Source organism: Culex quinquefasciatus, chromosome 3, assembly GCF_015732765.1.
Source record: "Culex quinquefasciatus strain JHB chromosome 3, VPISU_Cqui_1.0_pri_paternal, whole genome shotgun sequence".
NCBI classification, from domain to species: domain Eukaryota; kingdom Metazoa; phylum Arthropoda; class Insecta; order Diptera; family Culicidae; genus Culex; species Culex quinquefasciatus.
Genome location: NC_051863.1, coordinates 115,155,292 through 115,171,918, shown reverse-complemented (window position 1 = coordinate 115,171,918; position 16,627 = coordinate 115,155,292). Strand labels below are relative to the sequence as shown.

Here is a 16,627-nt window from a genome sequence, read left to right as displayed (position 1 = left end):
GTTGTTATGTTTTACGCAATTATTTTTTTATTTTTACACACACACACACACACACACACACACACACACACACACACACACACACACACACACACACACACACACACACACACACACACACACACACACACACACACACACACACACACACACACACACACACACACACACACACACACACACACACACACACACACACACACACTTTCATACATAAAACAACACAGAACGTGCTCACCGGAGTCCACCAAAAAATGCTCATTGTTGTCCGTTGTCGCCAAGCCCAGCATCGCTCTTAGCATGCTACGCAGTTGCCCTCCTTGCTAGGTTAATGATGTATCCTACTCTCCGAGCAACAGATGAGCGTTGACCGTTGACCACTTCTTATCATTTAACACTCTTGTGCCTGCTAAGAGGCTGCCTCCGCTCCCGGTCTCGTTTCCTCACAAACAAATGCAGCAGCTAACATAAGCACCTAGAAGGAAGCTGCCTCTTCATGCGGCAGTTGGTCGCATCCCTCCACAGTACTTAAAAACCAGCACAATCCCCCCTCACTGCACACCTATTTTAGCACTCACAACCAACACGATTGAGTTGACGTTTTGTGTCATCGTCAAACCACTTGAATCGAACGCGACTGGACATGGACAAGCCACATAACTCAAATCAATTTAAAACGTAAACCTAAAATTCTTAAAACACCACTCAATTGGCAGAGTTCGTCGTGCACCAATGAGTATTTTAATTAAAATGTCCGAAGCTCGTTTTGTTTATGTTTACATTTACATCGCATCACCTCGGAAGACGTCAAAACAACGGCGTGTTTCTCTCCCCCCTTTGCCGCGCGCGAAGTCAGCCTTCCTTTCCACGATGACAGCCGTCACACGCAAACCAAACCGATTCTGGAACGAACACTACAAAGAAGAAGCAGGCACTCAAACAACGTTTTTTCATGAAAAAAACCCAAAAACTTCGAAGAAAATCCGTAAACTTTCTTTTTTCTCGGAACACCAACAACCAACACTTTCAAAAAAACACCACCGAGCCACACGAAATGCGCAACTACACTTAATAAACATGAATTATCCACCAGCAAAACAGCATCCAAACCGTACTGTAACGGGCTAACGTTGCCTCTCCATCATTTAATATGGCCCCTTAACGATTTATAAAGTGAGTTCTTGTTTTTCAAAATGAAAATTAATTTTAAGCGTTTTTTTCTCAAATATAAAAATATTAATTTATCCATATTTTTATTCCTATTTTACGACACAAATATTTTGTTCAAAAATCATTCTAATTGAAACGATTGCACACATTTCAATGTGAGTGAAACTAGTAAATATCGTTAAAACTTTCATCAAACGTTTTTGGAAATGTTTTTGAAACGTTCAAATTTGTCTTAGGTAGAAAACTGCAATAAAAGCAAACATTAAATATGTAAAAATAATAACTTTAAAGTAATAATGACCCTTTTAATCAACTGAGCCTCACACTCACTTTGCACTTAGAAACCTTCCACCTCGCGATTCGAATTCATGACAGTTGGATAACGAAGCTGATTGACTACCATCTGATTCAAGCAGAAAAAATGTTGAAATTTGAGGATAAGGCTGTTGCAAATATTTTACAAAGCTTTTGTCACTCCAACTCTCTCCCCACCCATCAAAATCGGTTTGAAAAAAAAAGACAAACAATATTAAAAAAAAAACTTCAAAATTTCAATGAAATATAATATGAAAATTAAATAACGTTATTTTTAATTGAAATAGAAAACAGATGTATTTTTTCTAATAAGTCTAATAGAACCAAATTTCCAGTTTTTGCCATTTGGGTGTTTTTGAAACCGCCTTGAGGCAGGGGTATTTAAAAATACAAAAAAGTAAAAATTTGATTTATTGAACCTTTTCAAAAAAAAAAAAAAAAAAACTCCAGACTTATTAGAAATAATACACCTGTTTTCTATTCAAATTAAAAATACGTAATTTAATTTTCATATTATATTTTGTGCATTTGGCCCGCAAGCTCTTTTGAGCTTAAAATATGGCCTGGCATTCAAAAACTTTGAGCACCCCTGATCTATGTACCATGATTAATATACGGTAGCAGCAAACACTATTCAAACCATCATCAACAACAATAATTTTGTCACGTCAAATTGATCACTTGACCTTTTCCGGATCGTGCCATCATGAACAATCCGCTAAACTTATTCTGGAATGCAGTGAAAAACAACAAAAATGCTGAAAAAATCCAACGATTCTCACTCGAGACAAAAACAACAAAACCATCCAAAAATTCCGAAACTGGATCGCTGAAGGTCGTCCACTATTAGAGATTGAACGCCGGAGAACGCTTCAGCGAACAACCCTCCGCCAAACCGAGTGGAGGTGAGCCTCCAAAACTGGTCCACTGCCAAGAATCAACTTTCACCGAGGTGTCAAAAGTATGCGCCTGTAAGAAATTACCTCCGAGCAAAGCGGTCGGAACCTGTGCGGAAAAGGGGCTTGAATCTGTAAAGTGCATTCACTTACGTGCACGGAAAAAAGAACGCAATATTTTTCCGTGTATATTGGTGCAAGATATCACGATTGTTTGAATGAAAATTTTCAGTGTATAATTCGCGAAGGAGCTGCAGGCCATCTGCGTCTAATCCGGTAATTGTTGGGAAAAGCTAAACAGGGCCAACTTTGATTTTCCCTCGGAGACCCACCGCTGAGACTTTCACGAGTCTAGTTCCAGCTTTAATTGAATTTTCGTTAGAGCAACCGATGCGGAAGTGTGCAACAATGCAATGCTGTTATGAAACTGCAATGTCTTGGCCGGTCTGTGTACGCGGCAAGTAAGACCTTCACGGCGCAAAGGTCCCTGGAACTTTGGCGTAGGTGGTGGACGAAGGCAGTAGCGGTCGACTTTCATCTTGTAGCCAATCTGACCAATATTAATAGTTTTTACCTTCGGCAATGAATTGGAGCAGTGAAAGGTATAACCGGCTTTGGGGATTTCACTGGTCCTAAAGTTGCTGACGCCGAGCTAGGACAAATATTTCTCTATTTTAATTGGGTTCATGGCGGTCATGTCTAAAGTTGTGTGATGAGTTGAAACTCTTGAAAACCACGTGAAAATTTACTTCTTACTTCTTACTTCTTACTTCTTACTTCTTACTTCTTACTTCTTACTTCTTACTTCTTACTTCTTACTTCTTACTTCTTACTTCTTACTTCTTACTTCTTACTTCTTACTTCTTACTTCTTACTTCTTACTTCTTACTTCTTACTTCTTACTTCTTACTTCTTACTTCTTACTTCTTACTTCTTACTTCTTACTTCTTACTTCTTACTTCTTACTTCTTACTTCTTACTTCTTACTTCTTACTTCTTAATTCTTACTTCTTACTTCTTACTTCTTACTTCTTACTTCTTACTTCTTACTTCTTACTTCTTACTTCTTACTTCTTACTTCTTACTTCTTACTTCTTACTTCTTACTTCTTACTTCTTACTTCTTACTTCTTACTTCTTACTTCTTACTTCTTACTTCTTACTTCTTACTTCTTACTTCTTACTTCTTACTTCTTATTTCTTACTTCTTACTTCTTCGGTTGGTATTTTTGTCTTCAGTCAAATTTTATTTTTTTTTTAAAATGTTTATTTCGTGTTTTTTGGTCGCATTTTCTAAGATATTCTGAAGATTTCTCAAGATATATTGCAATTCAAAGGAAAACACCCTACCAAAGCATTCTACTTGAGCAACAAGCACCTGGTATCAGGTGTGCCAAATGCGTTCTGGAAATTCTCCCCCAAAATTAACCACTGTTTAGTAGCAACAACTAGCAATCAAAGCTCAACGCCATTTAATCTAACCTCTACTTTGGCCACAGATTGCTGCGGCTGTGTGCTAATGTTCAAAGCACCATACGCCGAAGCTTTTGGCCGGGGTAATTCGGTAATTGGATTTAATGATCGTCGATTTTTGAGCTTTTTTCTGGCTCGTGCTTCGATTATTATTACCGCGGTGTGTTGTTGGAGGTTGCTGACTTCTCTTCATGGTTTCTTTTAGGTCTGGACAAAGTTTTCTTTCATTTTTAATTAATATTTATAAATATTTATATTTTTTTCAAACCAGGACATTTTTTCAAGTTGTTCTAGTTTGTCTGTAATTTGATTAAAAACCGAGTTTGACTGCACAAAATTTTATAAAGATCATAAATTACTTGTGAGCAAATCATAGTCTCATGTCAATTTCATTAACAACAACTTCTCACCCCAGCGTGATTTATTGCAGCGCCACTAACCACACTCGTTTTAGAATCAATTTTCCGTTTGGCTAATTTTCCCACCAGCCACGATGAGAGCCGAACGAAACTTAAATTCATAAAACATAAAGCCCACATAAAGACCAACCGAACCGGTAAAGTGGGATCATCAACGGTTGAAATATTTTACGGTGAGTAATTTCACGTGTGAAAACGAAATTATTTACTCAACCAACCGCATCGAGCGGTCTCTGGTTAGGGTAAGTGGGCGGAAGTTCGAGCAGTTCTTATTTTGAGCTTAAAGATCTTCATCTCATGACGACAGTGTGTGCAGTTACCCCAAGTGCAATGTACTAAGATGTAAGTTCTAGCCATGCAAGCCACGCTCAGTACTTCTTCAAGTTGCCTAACTTAAGGTCGTTGAGATGTTTAGTACCGGTCGAAGTAAACACATGCGCGATGGTTAAACGCGATCAGCGGGAGATTTATTGATTCCGCGGCCGCAAATGATGATTGTGGTCGTGTTTTTCTTCTTCTTCTTCTAGACTGAAGTGATAAATTGAAACATTCTTGTGCCTTGGCAAAAGGTCATGGTTGTCACTTAAATTAATCAATCTAGTAGTTTTTCTACGGAGCAGGTGGACGCAGGATTTCTTTTGTTTTTTTTTCTGAATATTAAATAACTTACACACAAACAAATGAATTTCCCGTAGTTTTGTTTTTGTTGACATAATACCGTAAACCGGGGTGACATTGATAGGATTTCAATTTGTTTTTGGAATATTTTCCAACAGTTATGGTTTTTCTCAAGATTATTATTTTTAAAACATGTACTTTGGTAGGCCACACAAAGTCCATGCACTTTTTTGGGAAAAAGTTTTTTCAATAGTGTTTAGAAAAATAGTTACGTTAAAAATTCTTAAATTAAATTCCGGGGTGACTTTGATAGTCATAGTGTTTCTTGTTAAAATCATATTTTAGATGTTCAAACTTCATTTCTTCGAAAAATGTACCATTACTTAAGTAGCTGATAAAGTTTAAAAAAAAAAAACACAATGTTTGTATTTAGTTAACTAAGTTTATAAGCTTTTTAACAAAATACAAACAAATTTTAGGTAAAATTGTTAAAATGTTGAAATTTTGCCTAAAATTTGTTAAAACTAGTTTTGTTTATGAAATTATCGATTTATATTGCATTTAAAACTGAATTCAAAGCACAAATCACAAATTTTCACATTTTACATGAAATTTGTTCAACTAAAATTGCCTATAAATTTGGAGATTTTTTTTAAATTGTGTTTCAAAAACACGTATTATTTATTACTTACAAACTTATTTAACCTTCTCCTAGTAGAAAATTGTTCAAAGAATCCGAAAATGCGTTTTCCGATTCAAAATAGTGTTCATTGAAAAAATCATGACACTTAGAGAAGTTAAAAATTATGACTTTCATCGACATTTTCTTAACTATAGTAAACTAACTTTTAAAACTTTTCAAAATTTTATGAAAAGTTCTTTTTGAGGTACTTTGAACTCTTTTCTACCACGGTCAGTATGATTCTAAACAATTCCGTACGTATCTTAATTGTACTCTTCATTTTGCGGAAAAATCTCAAACCTATCAAAGTCACCCCGGCTATCAAAGTCACCCCGTTTTACGGTACTTTGAATTTTCTTTGAATATTTATAATATATAATATACAATATAGTAAAAATTAAAGTTGTAATTTGCAATAAAATATTCATGAGTTAAAATAAAATACATAAGAAACTTTGAGGGCATTGATAATTTTCAAAAAATGTCTTAAGTTGGTGAAAAATCATTTTTTAAATGCAAAAATACAATTTTTAATCGGTAATAACTTTTCAGCGAACGACTGGACAACGCGTACCATAGGTACTTCAAGTACCGTAGGTATAAAATAGACCCACCAAGTGGTCCTTTAGCCTCTTGTTCAGTAACTCCGATACCCTGGCCTCCCCGCGGCGCTGGCCGGGATACTAGTAACCATTGGAGAGATCGGGTAACCAACCCCGGTGGGAACTTTGGTAGTATGCTGACAGGGTAAGGGGGGCTCCACCCTCTTCGGAGGATGTAGCTGTACCGTTAGGCTTCGAGACAAAAGTCCCCGTTACGGTGTCGAGAGAAAACCGCAGCTGGGTCCCGGAAGCTGCAAGGTGGCAGCCCCACCCCGAGACTAGGTATTCGCAGCCCTGGTTAGGCGGCATACCGAAGCGAAACACCAACTCAGAAAAAGAAGAAATTCAGGACGGATAAATCGGCATCAGACCAGGCGATGTAAAAAGGACAACGATTGGAAACTCGGTACTTGGAACGTTCGAACTCTCCAAGATCCTGCACGTGCTGGCCTTCTTGCCCGGGAGCTGTACAAGCTGAACGTGCATGTGGCCGCCATCCAGGAAGTTCGATGGCCCGGTCATGGAGAGCGAGAATTCACGGCGGTGGACCCCATCGCCAACACCTCTTTCAAGTACCACATCTACTACAGTGGCGGCGAAAAGGCGATGCACGGAGTTGGTTTTGTAGTGATTGGGGATCAGAAGAACCGAGTCATCAAGTGGAAGGTGGTGAATGACCGGATCTGCGTGTTGAGAATAAAGGGCAAATTCTTCAACTACAGCCTGATCAACATCTACGCGCCGACAAACGACAAACCCGATGACGATAAAGACGCTTTCTACGAGCGTCTCGACAAGACCTATGGAGAGTGCCCAAGACACGACGTGAAGATAGTCATCGGAGACGCAAACGCGCAGGTCGGAAGGGAAGCCTTCTTCCATCCGGTCATCGGCAAGGAGAGCCTTCATCCTCGCACGAATGACAACGGCCTACGTTTGGTCAATTTCGCCGCAGCCAGAGGAATGGCTATCTGTAGCACCTTCTTTGCGCGCAAGAACATTCGGAAGCACACCTGGCGCCACCCAAAAGGCGAATCGTGCACTCAAATCGATCACGTTTTGGTGGATGGTCGACACTTCTCGGACTTGATGGACGTCCGATCGTACAGAGGACCGAACATCGACTCTGATCACTTCCTGGTAGCGTGCAAGATCCGAGCTAGGCTGTCGAACGTGTTGACCCCGCGGACTGCGAGGATAGCGCGGTTGAACGTCCAGCGCCTCGCGAGCAGCGACGTTGCTGCAGAGTACAGTCGGAAGCTCGACGAGCGGATCAACGAGGACGCGCCTACAGGTAACCTGGATGAGCAATGGGAGCCCTCCAGAGCATCGTCAACACAACGGCTACCGAAGTGATCGGCACGACCAGAGGACGCAAACCCAAAGGGTGGTTCGATGCGGAGTGCCAGCGAGTGACGGACGAGAAGAACGAGGCCAGAAAGCGTATGCTGGTGAAGGGTACGCGCCGAAACTGTGAGCGATACAGTGAGCTGCGAAGAGCTGAGAAACGAACCCACCGCCGAAAAGAACGGGAGTACGACGAGAGAGTACTTGCCGAAGCTCAAGCACAGTACAACGCGAATGATAAGCGGAGGTTTTATGCAACTGTCAACGGTGTAAGAAAGAAAGCGACGCCTTCCCTGTTATGTGCAACGACAGGGAAGGTAACCTGTTGACAGATAAGACAGCGGTAGCGGCCAGGTGGAAGGAGCACTTCCAACAGCTGTTGAACGGTGAGACGCGAGAGGGAATCGTCGAGGACAGGATGAACGTTGAGGATGATGGAATAGCTGTGGACCCGCCTATGTTGGAGGACGTGGAAAAAGCCGTAAAGGAGCTCAAGAACGCGAAATCCGCGGGAAAGGACGGACTTCCGGCCGAACTTTTCAAGCACGGGAGCGCGCGGATGATCGAGATTCTGCACCAAATCGTCCAGCGAATTTGGTGCGAAGAACAGCTTCCGACCGACTGGTTAGACGGGCTCATCACCCCAATCTACAAGAAAGGGCAAAGACTCGATTGTTCCAACTATCGAGGCATCACAATCCTCAACTCAGCGTACAAAGTACTATCCCGAATCCTGTGGAGCAAGCTGAGACCCTTGACCGAGACCTTTGTCGGCGAATACCAGTGCGGTTTTCGAGCGGGTCGGTCAACGACGGATCAGATGTTCACTCTGCGACAAATCCTCGACAAGTTCCGGGAGTACAACCTGCAAACACACCATTTGTTCATCGACTTCAAGGCGGCGTACGATTCAGTCAAAAGAAACGAACTTTGGAAAATTATGCTAGAACACGGCTTTCCGGCGAAGCTAATTAGACTGATTCGTGCAACGCTCGACGGAGCAAAATCAAGCGTGCGAATAGCTAACGAGACATCTGAAGCTTTCGTTACGTTGGATGGATTGAAGCAGGGCGATGCTCTCTCGAACTTACTGTTCATCATAGCGTTGGAGGGTGCTGCTCGAAGGGCAGGCGTGCAAAGAAACGGAACACTCATCACTAAATCGCACATGCTGCTTGGATACGCTGACGACATCGACATCATTGGTATCGACCGTCGGTCAGTGGAGGAGGCGTTCGTCCCTTTCAAGCGGGAAGCTGCGAAGATCGGACTGACCATCAACACTGCCAAGACCAAGTATCTGGTTGCTGGCAGAGCGCGTGGCAGTGCAGGTGATGGTGTTTCGGAGGTGGAAATAGATGGAGAAAGATATGAGGTGGTGGATGAATTTGTATATCTTGGTACACTTGTGACGTGCGACAACGATGTGAGCTGCGAAGTGAAACGGCGGATTAGTGCTGCAAACAGGGCCTTCTACGGTCTTCGTAGCCAGCTAAGGTCCCGCAGCCTAAGGACGCCTACGAAAATCACGCTGTACAGGACCTTGATACTCCCTGTAGCTCTTTACGGTCACGAGTCGTGGACACTAAAGGAGGCTGACCAGAGAGCACTTGGGGTCTTCGAGCGGAGAATCCTGCGTACTATCTTCGGCGGCAAGCAAGTAGGAGACCGGTGGCGCAGGCGCATGAACTTCGAGCTGTACCAAGACTACAAACATGCTGATATCGTAAAAGTCATCAAGTACGACAGGCTGAAGTGGGCTGGACATGTAGCCAGAATGTCGGACGAGCGGGCGGCTAAAACGATATTCAGCAGCGAACCCGGACGGGGTCGTCGGCTTCGTGGAAGGCCTCGTACGCGTTGGCTGTGTGCAGTCGACGAAGATGCAAGAGCGGCCAACATTGTGGGCGACTGGAGACGAGCGGCCCAAGATCGAGCATCCTGGAAATCTTTGATTAGTTCAGCGTTGGGTCGATAGACCTGTTGCTGATAAAGTAAAGTAAAGTAAGTAAGTAATAACTTTTCAGGATCAAGTTTTACAGCTTTGATATGTTCTACAAAGTTATAGCGCATTAAATTTCCAATGAGAACCTCTCTTTTGGGATTATTTGGAGGAAAGTAGGGTACCGTGCAAACCAAACCGTATGATAATTTGATTTTTCCTTCGATTTTTCATACATTTTCCCGATTTTTCTTTACAAACTTAACCTTTGAATATTAATTCGTAAATGTTGACCGATGTTGCTCATATTTGGCTCAGAATCCTAAAATAGCTCATTTTCATTTTTTTCAATGTATGTAACAACAATTGGTTTTTTGTAATACTATTTTTTTGCAAAGCAACGGAATTTTCGAAAAAATGCCTTTTTATTTTTGTCTAAAAAGTGTCCATTCTCGTCCATTTTTGAATATTTTAAAAGGTAAGAAAATTTTCTTAAATAATATTTTTGTGGACATTGCAATGAATTAAAATTACAAAACATAAGTTTTTCTAAGTGCTTAGGGCCGAGTATATGCCCTCAATTTTTAATCGATGTTTTCTTGGAAATTGATGAATATAACATAAGTTTTTCTAAGTGCTAAGGGCCGAGTATATGCCCTCAACTTTTAATCGATGTTTTCTTGGAAAAATTGATCCTATTCTTAATGTTACAAAAGTTAAACTCGTGTGACATTTACTCAGCCTCTTGAAAAAAATATTTTTAGACTAAAAAAAATCGCGACTCACATTTTAAAAGCGGTAAAACAAGATTCAAGTCCTTTTGAAATGTAAGTCGAGATTATAAAAATCAAAAAATAATGCTCTAAAAGATTGAGAAAATAAGACATGAGTTCAATCGCTGTGGATTAATAGTTTCTAAAATATCATCGAAGGAAAAGAAAAAAAAACATTTTTCTTAACTTTTGTCCTCAGCAACCAAAGGTCGGTAAAGAAAATTGTAGAAAATTTTCTCAGGATTTCATTTTTTTTTTCTGAAATGCAAAAGAATGGACTCTATTGAAAAATATATTTTTTTTTTGATTCTTTTTTTAAATGGCTTTATCCCGAAAACGGTGCATTTTCATAAAATTTTGATTCCAAACACAATTTTACATCCAAAAATGATTTTCGGATTTTTTTTTCAGGGGAATTTTCAAGACCTTTTAAAAATCACTATCACTACACTTGGTGCGAAACAAAATGTCAAAAAAAAGAAAGCATATATATAAAAAACCAATAGGGTAAAGTTTGTCAAAATCTTTTGTGATAAAAAAAAGTGTAAAAATGGGACCCTGATGAAAATTCATTAGAAAATGTTGAACAAAAACTGTCACCAATCTTTGATGAATATAACAGTGGACTCTCTCGTTGTCGATATTGAAGGGACCGTCGAGAGCGGGAGTTATCAATTTATAAAACGATAAATCAAAACAATCTACTTGAATGGACTGACAAATTTATTGACAGCGAGAGCAATATTGATATCGAGAAGATCGACACTGTACTATCATTTTTTCTGTGCATGACCTAAAACTTTGCAGAAGATACCAAGTCGATCAGAAAATCTCTACAGATTTTCTAATATGTACCAAGCACGTTTCTATGGACAGCTCCCGACTTTGTATGGAGAAACCAATGCTGCAAATTGGCTGAATGGACCTAAGGATTTTTTTAAAAGCCTAACTAAAAACCTTTCTTTTGAAATGTGGCGCTTTAGAATTGGTCTGGAGATATCATTTTTTGAAAAAATGAGGTTTTTGCGAATTTTTTTTATTTTTTTATATTTTTTTGAGAAATTTAAATTTTCCCAACCCAGTTTGGCAAGTCGCAATAGTGCGATCGATAGCAATAATTTTGTGCGAAGTTCAAGTTAGTGAGAATTGCGCTTAATTATATTGGCCAAGGAACTTTCATGCCAAATTGATTGATTTGGACACTTCCTGTTTGACGAGGAATCGCTGATGTTTTCTTAGCACTCTTTTGTAAAAAAATGCGAAAATACAAACTAAATATAGTTAAGCTTAAAATTCACACTTTTATTTCTAGTTAATGAAGAGAGCATTTCAGCATTAAGTTACAGCTTCGAAAATAAAAGTTTTTTTTGTTGAACAATTGGAAAAGGGGCTTTAAGCCTTGTTAAATGGCATTTTATCTCCCAAAGAATAAAAACATTATCAATTCGCTCGAAAACTTGTGATCCGATCACGATTAGATCGTAAAAAATACACACACACACTAATAGTATTGTGCTGTCTAAGATTGGGATCACATTACCTCTCGAGCAAACGACTCGAATCGACAGCGCCGACTGGACCCCAAGACTTGCTACTGATTATGACACAAAACCCTTACAAAAACAGTCATCAGTACAGTTGTACACAGTTGTAGTTCATTTGTTTCAAAAGCACACTCCTTCTACTCCAAGCAAGAGCACCGTTTTTAAGTGCCGGTCGAAAAGGTGTTTGTTTTTTATTAAGCTGTTAATTTTCGTTTCAGGTTTCAAGAGCAATCATGCCTACGGTGAGTAGCACACGAACTCTTGGAAGATTTGCAATCTGTTTAAAAGTAGTTTTACTAAAGTAGAAGAAGAAGAAGAAGAAGTACACAATGCTTTGCCAAATGCTTACAGTAGTGCTTACTAACCTAAACATTGAGGCTTGCTATTTTAGTCCGCACTCTCGCTCTCTCTCTTACTTCTTTTGTGCGACATGCTAATCGACTCAATTTGGGGCTTATGTGATCAATCGATCGACCAAAAGATGACCCAGTTTTGATATCACTCTATCGCCCCTCCCAAAAATGTTTAGGCCCACCTCTCACGATTGATTCCAAATATTTGAATGTTTGGAGAAAACGTGAACCCGCGCCGTTTCGTATCATCATAATTTGGTCCATTAAGGAGCGATTTTAGTCGCCATTTAAAATGCCTGATTTCAGCCATTTCATCGGAAACGTTTAAAGTGCCATAAACGTAATCGAGATTTCCATCCGGGCAAAACTTTCTTCCGGGTATCCCCTCAACCAATTTGGTTGGGAGTGGGACGAATTCCGACAACGATAACACTTTGAAAACTCTGATAAAATTAGGTTTACAAAACGTTGTCTTCTTTTTCACAGTGCACTTTCCAAAAGAGATGATCCGGCCAGAGATTGCAAGGTTGAATCGGTTACGAAACGTGTGGACCATCCGAGACTTTGCAGACTGCTGGCGCTGGTTTGGCCGGGGCTTGCACACCCACCCCAGGTGGACCAGAGTTCGGAGTCGACGGTTGGCGTGTGAGATTCGGTGGAGAGCGATTATGCATTTTATATGACACGAATAAGCACACAGCTTATTATCGATACACTTTCTCGGCTTTTGATTCACACACCTTCATTTGCATTAGGGGTGCGCTTGTGTTGGGTGGCCTTGCAGGGGAAGAAAGGAAGGGATGGCGGGGGTGATTTAGGATTCGTTAGCGATGTTCGAAATTGCATAAATTTTGCTCAGAACTATCATGTTATTTTTTCGATCTTCAATTTAGCAAATTCAAAATTTTTTGGTATTTTTCAGTTTAAATTTTAAAATTTTCAATATTTTTTTGTTATGTTTGCCATGAATGTCTATCATTCCTTACTCAACAAATCTTGACTTGTTTTTGAGTAGGTCCTATAAACATATAAAAGACAATAGCTTATAGGACCTTTTAAATAAACTCTGGAAATTATCTAGACTTTAATAAAAGGAAAAATTGATCAATAGAAATCGTAGAAATCACGTCCTAACTTAAAATTGACTTGACTTAATACATAAATTGGAGAGTATTGTGCCTCAGTTGATGAATAGTTGAAGAATATAATTCTCTTTGGTATATTTTTGCAAAAATATCCATAATGCATAATTATCTAACTAGTTTGGGTTTATTCATATTTTACGTCCAGTGATTTTGGAGATTGCAGTCGATTATTTTTTAATTTTTCTCGTGTTCAGGTGTTCATTTTGACAAACTTTTGTTTTACAAAAACTTTAGTTGGTTTTTTTTGGTATTTTTTCCATTTTTAGTATTTTTATTTGCATTTATCTTGCTTAATGTTTGTTTGTTTCTTATGGTATTTGACTTAATGTATCACCTACCTATTATTACCTTTCGTTTTTTGTTTTTTTCATGTTTTTAAATGCATTTTTTCTTTTTTTTGCATGTTATTAACATTTTTTACTACATCATCAGTATAATTGAAGTTGTAAAAATGCGTTGAGGCATAGACTACAAAAAATACTGCATACTTATTTTCAAATAAAATGAGAAAATTTTGAGAAAAAAATACTGCCAAAGTTGACCCCAGAAAAATATCATTTTTAAATGGGAAAAATATCATTTTTTTGGGCAAAGTCACATGAAATAATAAAAATTTTCAACCCTAAAATTTCCAGTTTTCCTTTCCAATACTTTAAAAAAAATAAAAATCACTTAAAAAATTGATTTTTGGTTAATATAAATATTTTTTTGGGTTGGGTTTTAGAGGGTAACTGTAAATTTTGAATGGATTTTCACCGTTGATGTTTTTTAAATTAATAACAACAATAATATAATTACCCACTCTCATAAAAACTTCTGAAACTGTATTTTGGTACAGAGCAATTCTCTACGAAATCGGTCTTTTTTCTTCAATTTTAATTTTTTTATTTTTTAATCCGACTGAAACTTTTTTGGTGCCTTCGGTATGCCCAAAGAAGCCATTTTGCATAATTAGTTTGTCCATATATTTTTCCATACAAATTTGGCAGCTGTCCATACAAAAATGATGCATGAAAATTCAAAAATCTGTATCTTTTGAAGGAATTTTTGATCGATTTGGTGTCTTGGGCAAAGTTGTAGGTATGGATACGGACTACACTAGAAAAAAATGATAAATGGTAAAAAAAAATTGGTGATTTTTTTATTTCACTTTTTATCACTAAAACTTGATTTGCAAAAAAACACTATTTTGATTTTTTTTATTTTTTGATATGTTTTAGAGGACATAAAATGCCAACTTTTCAGAAATTTCCAGGTTGTACAAAAAATCATTGACCGAGTTACGAATTTTCTAATCAATACTATTTTTTAAAAAAATCGAAATATTGGTCACAATATTTTTTCAACTTCATTTTTCGATGTTAAATCAAATTTGCAATCAAAAAGTACTCAAGTGAAATTTTGATAAAGTGCACCGTTTTCAAGTTAAATCCATTTTTAGGTGACTTTTTTAAAAATAGTCGCAGTTTTTCATTTTTTTAAATTAGTGCACATGTTTGCCCACCCTTGGAAAAAAATATTTTTGAAAAGCTGAGAAAATTCTCTATATTTTGCCTCCTCGGACTTTGTTGATACGACCTTTATTTGCTAAGATATTGCAATGCAAAGGTTTAAAAACAGGAAAATTGATGTTTTCTAAGTCTCATCCAAACAGCACACCATTTTTCAATGTCGATATCTCAGCAACTAATGGTCCGATTTTCAATGTTAATATATGAAACCTTTGTGAAATTTTCCGATCTTTTCGAAAACAATATTTTCAAAAATTTTAAACCAAGACTAACATTTTAAAAGGGCGTAATATTGAATGTTTGGCCCTTTTGAAATGTTAGTCTTGCTATGAAAATTTAAAAATATTGTTTTCGAAAAGATTGGAAAATTTCACAAATGTTTCATATTTTAACATTGAAAATCGGACCATTAGTTGCTGAGATATCGACATTGAAAAATGGTGGGCTGTTTGGGTAAGACTTAGAAAACATCAATTTTCCTGTTTTTAAACCTTTGCATTGCAATATCTCAGCAACTAAAGGTCGTATCAACAAAGTCCGCAGAAGCAAAATATAGAGAATTTTCTCAGCTTTTCAAAATATTTGTTTCAAAATGGGCAAACATGTGCACTAATTTTAAAAATGAAAAACTGCGAATATTTTCAAAAAAGTCACTTAAATATGGATTTAACTTGAAAACGGTGCACTTTTTCAAAATTTCACTAAAGTACTTTTTGATTGCAAATTTGATTTTACATCGAAAAATGAAGTTGAGTAATTTTCGATTTTTTGAAAAAATCAGTATTGATTAAAAAATTCATAACTCGGTCAATGATTTTTTGCACAACCTGTAAATTTCTGAAAAGTTGGCATTTTATGTTCTCTTAAACATATCAAAAAATAAAAAAGTGTTTTTTTGTAAATCAAGTTTTAGTAATCAAAAGTTAAATAAAAAAGTCACCAAATTTTTTTACCGTGTATCATTTTTTTCCAGTGTAGTCCGTATCCATACCTACAACTTTGCCGAAGACACCAAATCGATCAAAAAATTCCTTCAAAAGATACAGATTTTTGAATTTTTATACATCATTTTTGTATGGACAGCTGCCAAATTTGTATGGAAAATTATATGGACAAACTAATGATACAAAATGGCTCCTTTGGGCATACCGAAGGCACCAAAAAAGTTTCAGTCAGATTAAAAAATACAAAAAAAAAATCGAATGACCGAAATCCTAGAGAACTGCTCTACATTCAAAAGCCATTCGTTATTTTGGTCTCATTTTGCAAATTATTAAAAAAAGTATAGATAGTAGGGTGTCCCAATAAATTGCGATGTTGCGGAAACCTTCGGGCTCTCCCAGATTTCGATGGGGTTCTGCCTAAGGAACCATATTTACATACTACGAAAAACTTCGTTTAGAACTCGCGGTTTGCAATTTATTAAGTACAATTTTGAGAAAAATAATATTGGTGCTACTGTTTTAAAATGCTTTTCATATTAGTGGAAGTTATGTCATAAAGTCAAATTTATTAAAATAGTTGATTCTGCATGACAATAACTGTAATAAAAATTATGCAAATGTTTCCTGATTTGAAGCCAAAAAAGTGATGTAATTGATAAAATTAAGTTTATATGAAAATATAAAATTCGACATTTTTATTTAACTAAAATGGCTGCAACTTGGCACTGACGTAACAAAATTAATTATTAAGACTAACTATTTTAAAAACAAATGTGTTCAGTATGAAGTTTACTACCAGGTGATGTTTTTAATGTTGGGTGCAATTTTTTCGAGTGAAATTTGTAAATATATTTTCGTTTTTTGAACATTAACATGTTGCCAATGCAAAATTAC

General features: G+C 37.5%; 1 protein-coding gene across 1 annotated transcript in view; it reads left to right on the top strand.

The window, feature by feature from the left end:
• Window positions 1–16,627, top strand: part of LOC6031300 (C-type lectin domain family 4 member F) — a 106,717-nt gene that overhangs the window by 17,659 nt on the left and 72,431 nt on the right. The window contains 1 exon segment of the mRNA XM_038258851.1: window positions 11,999–12,022. Within this exon segment, the coding sequence (XP_038114779.1) occupies window positions 11,999–12,022 (24 nt within the window).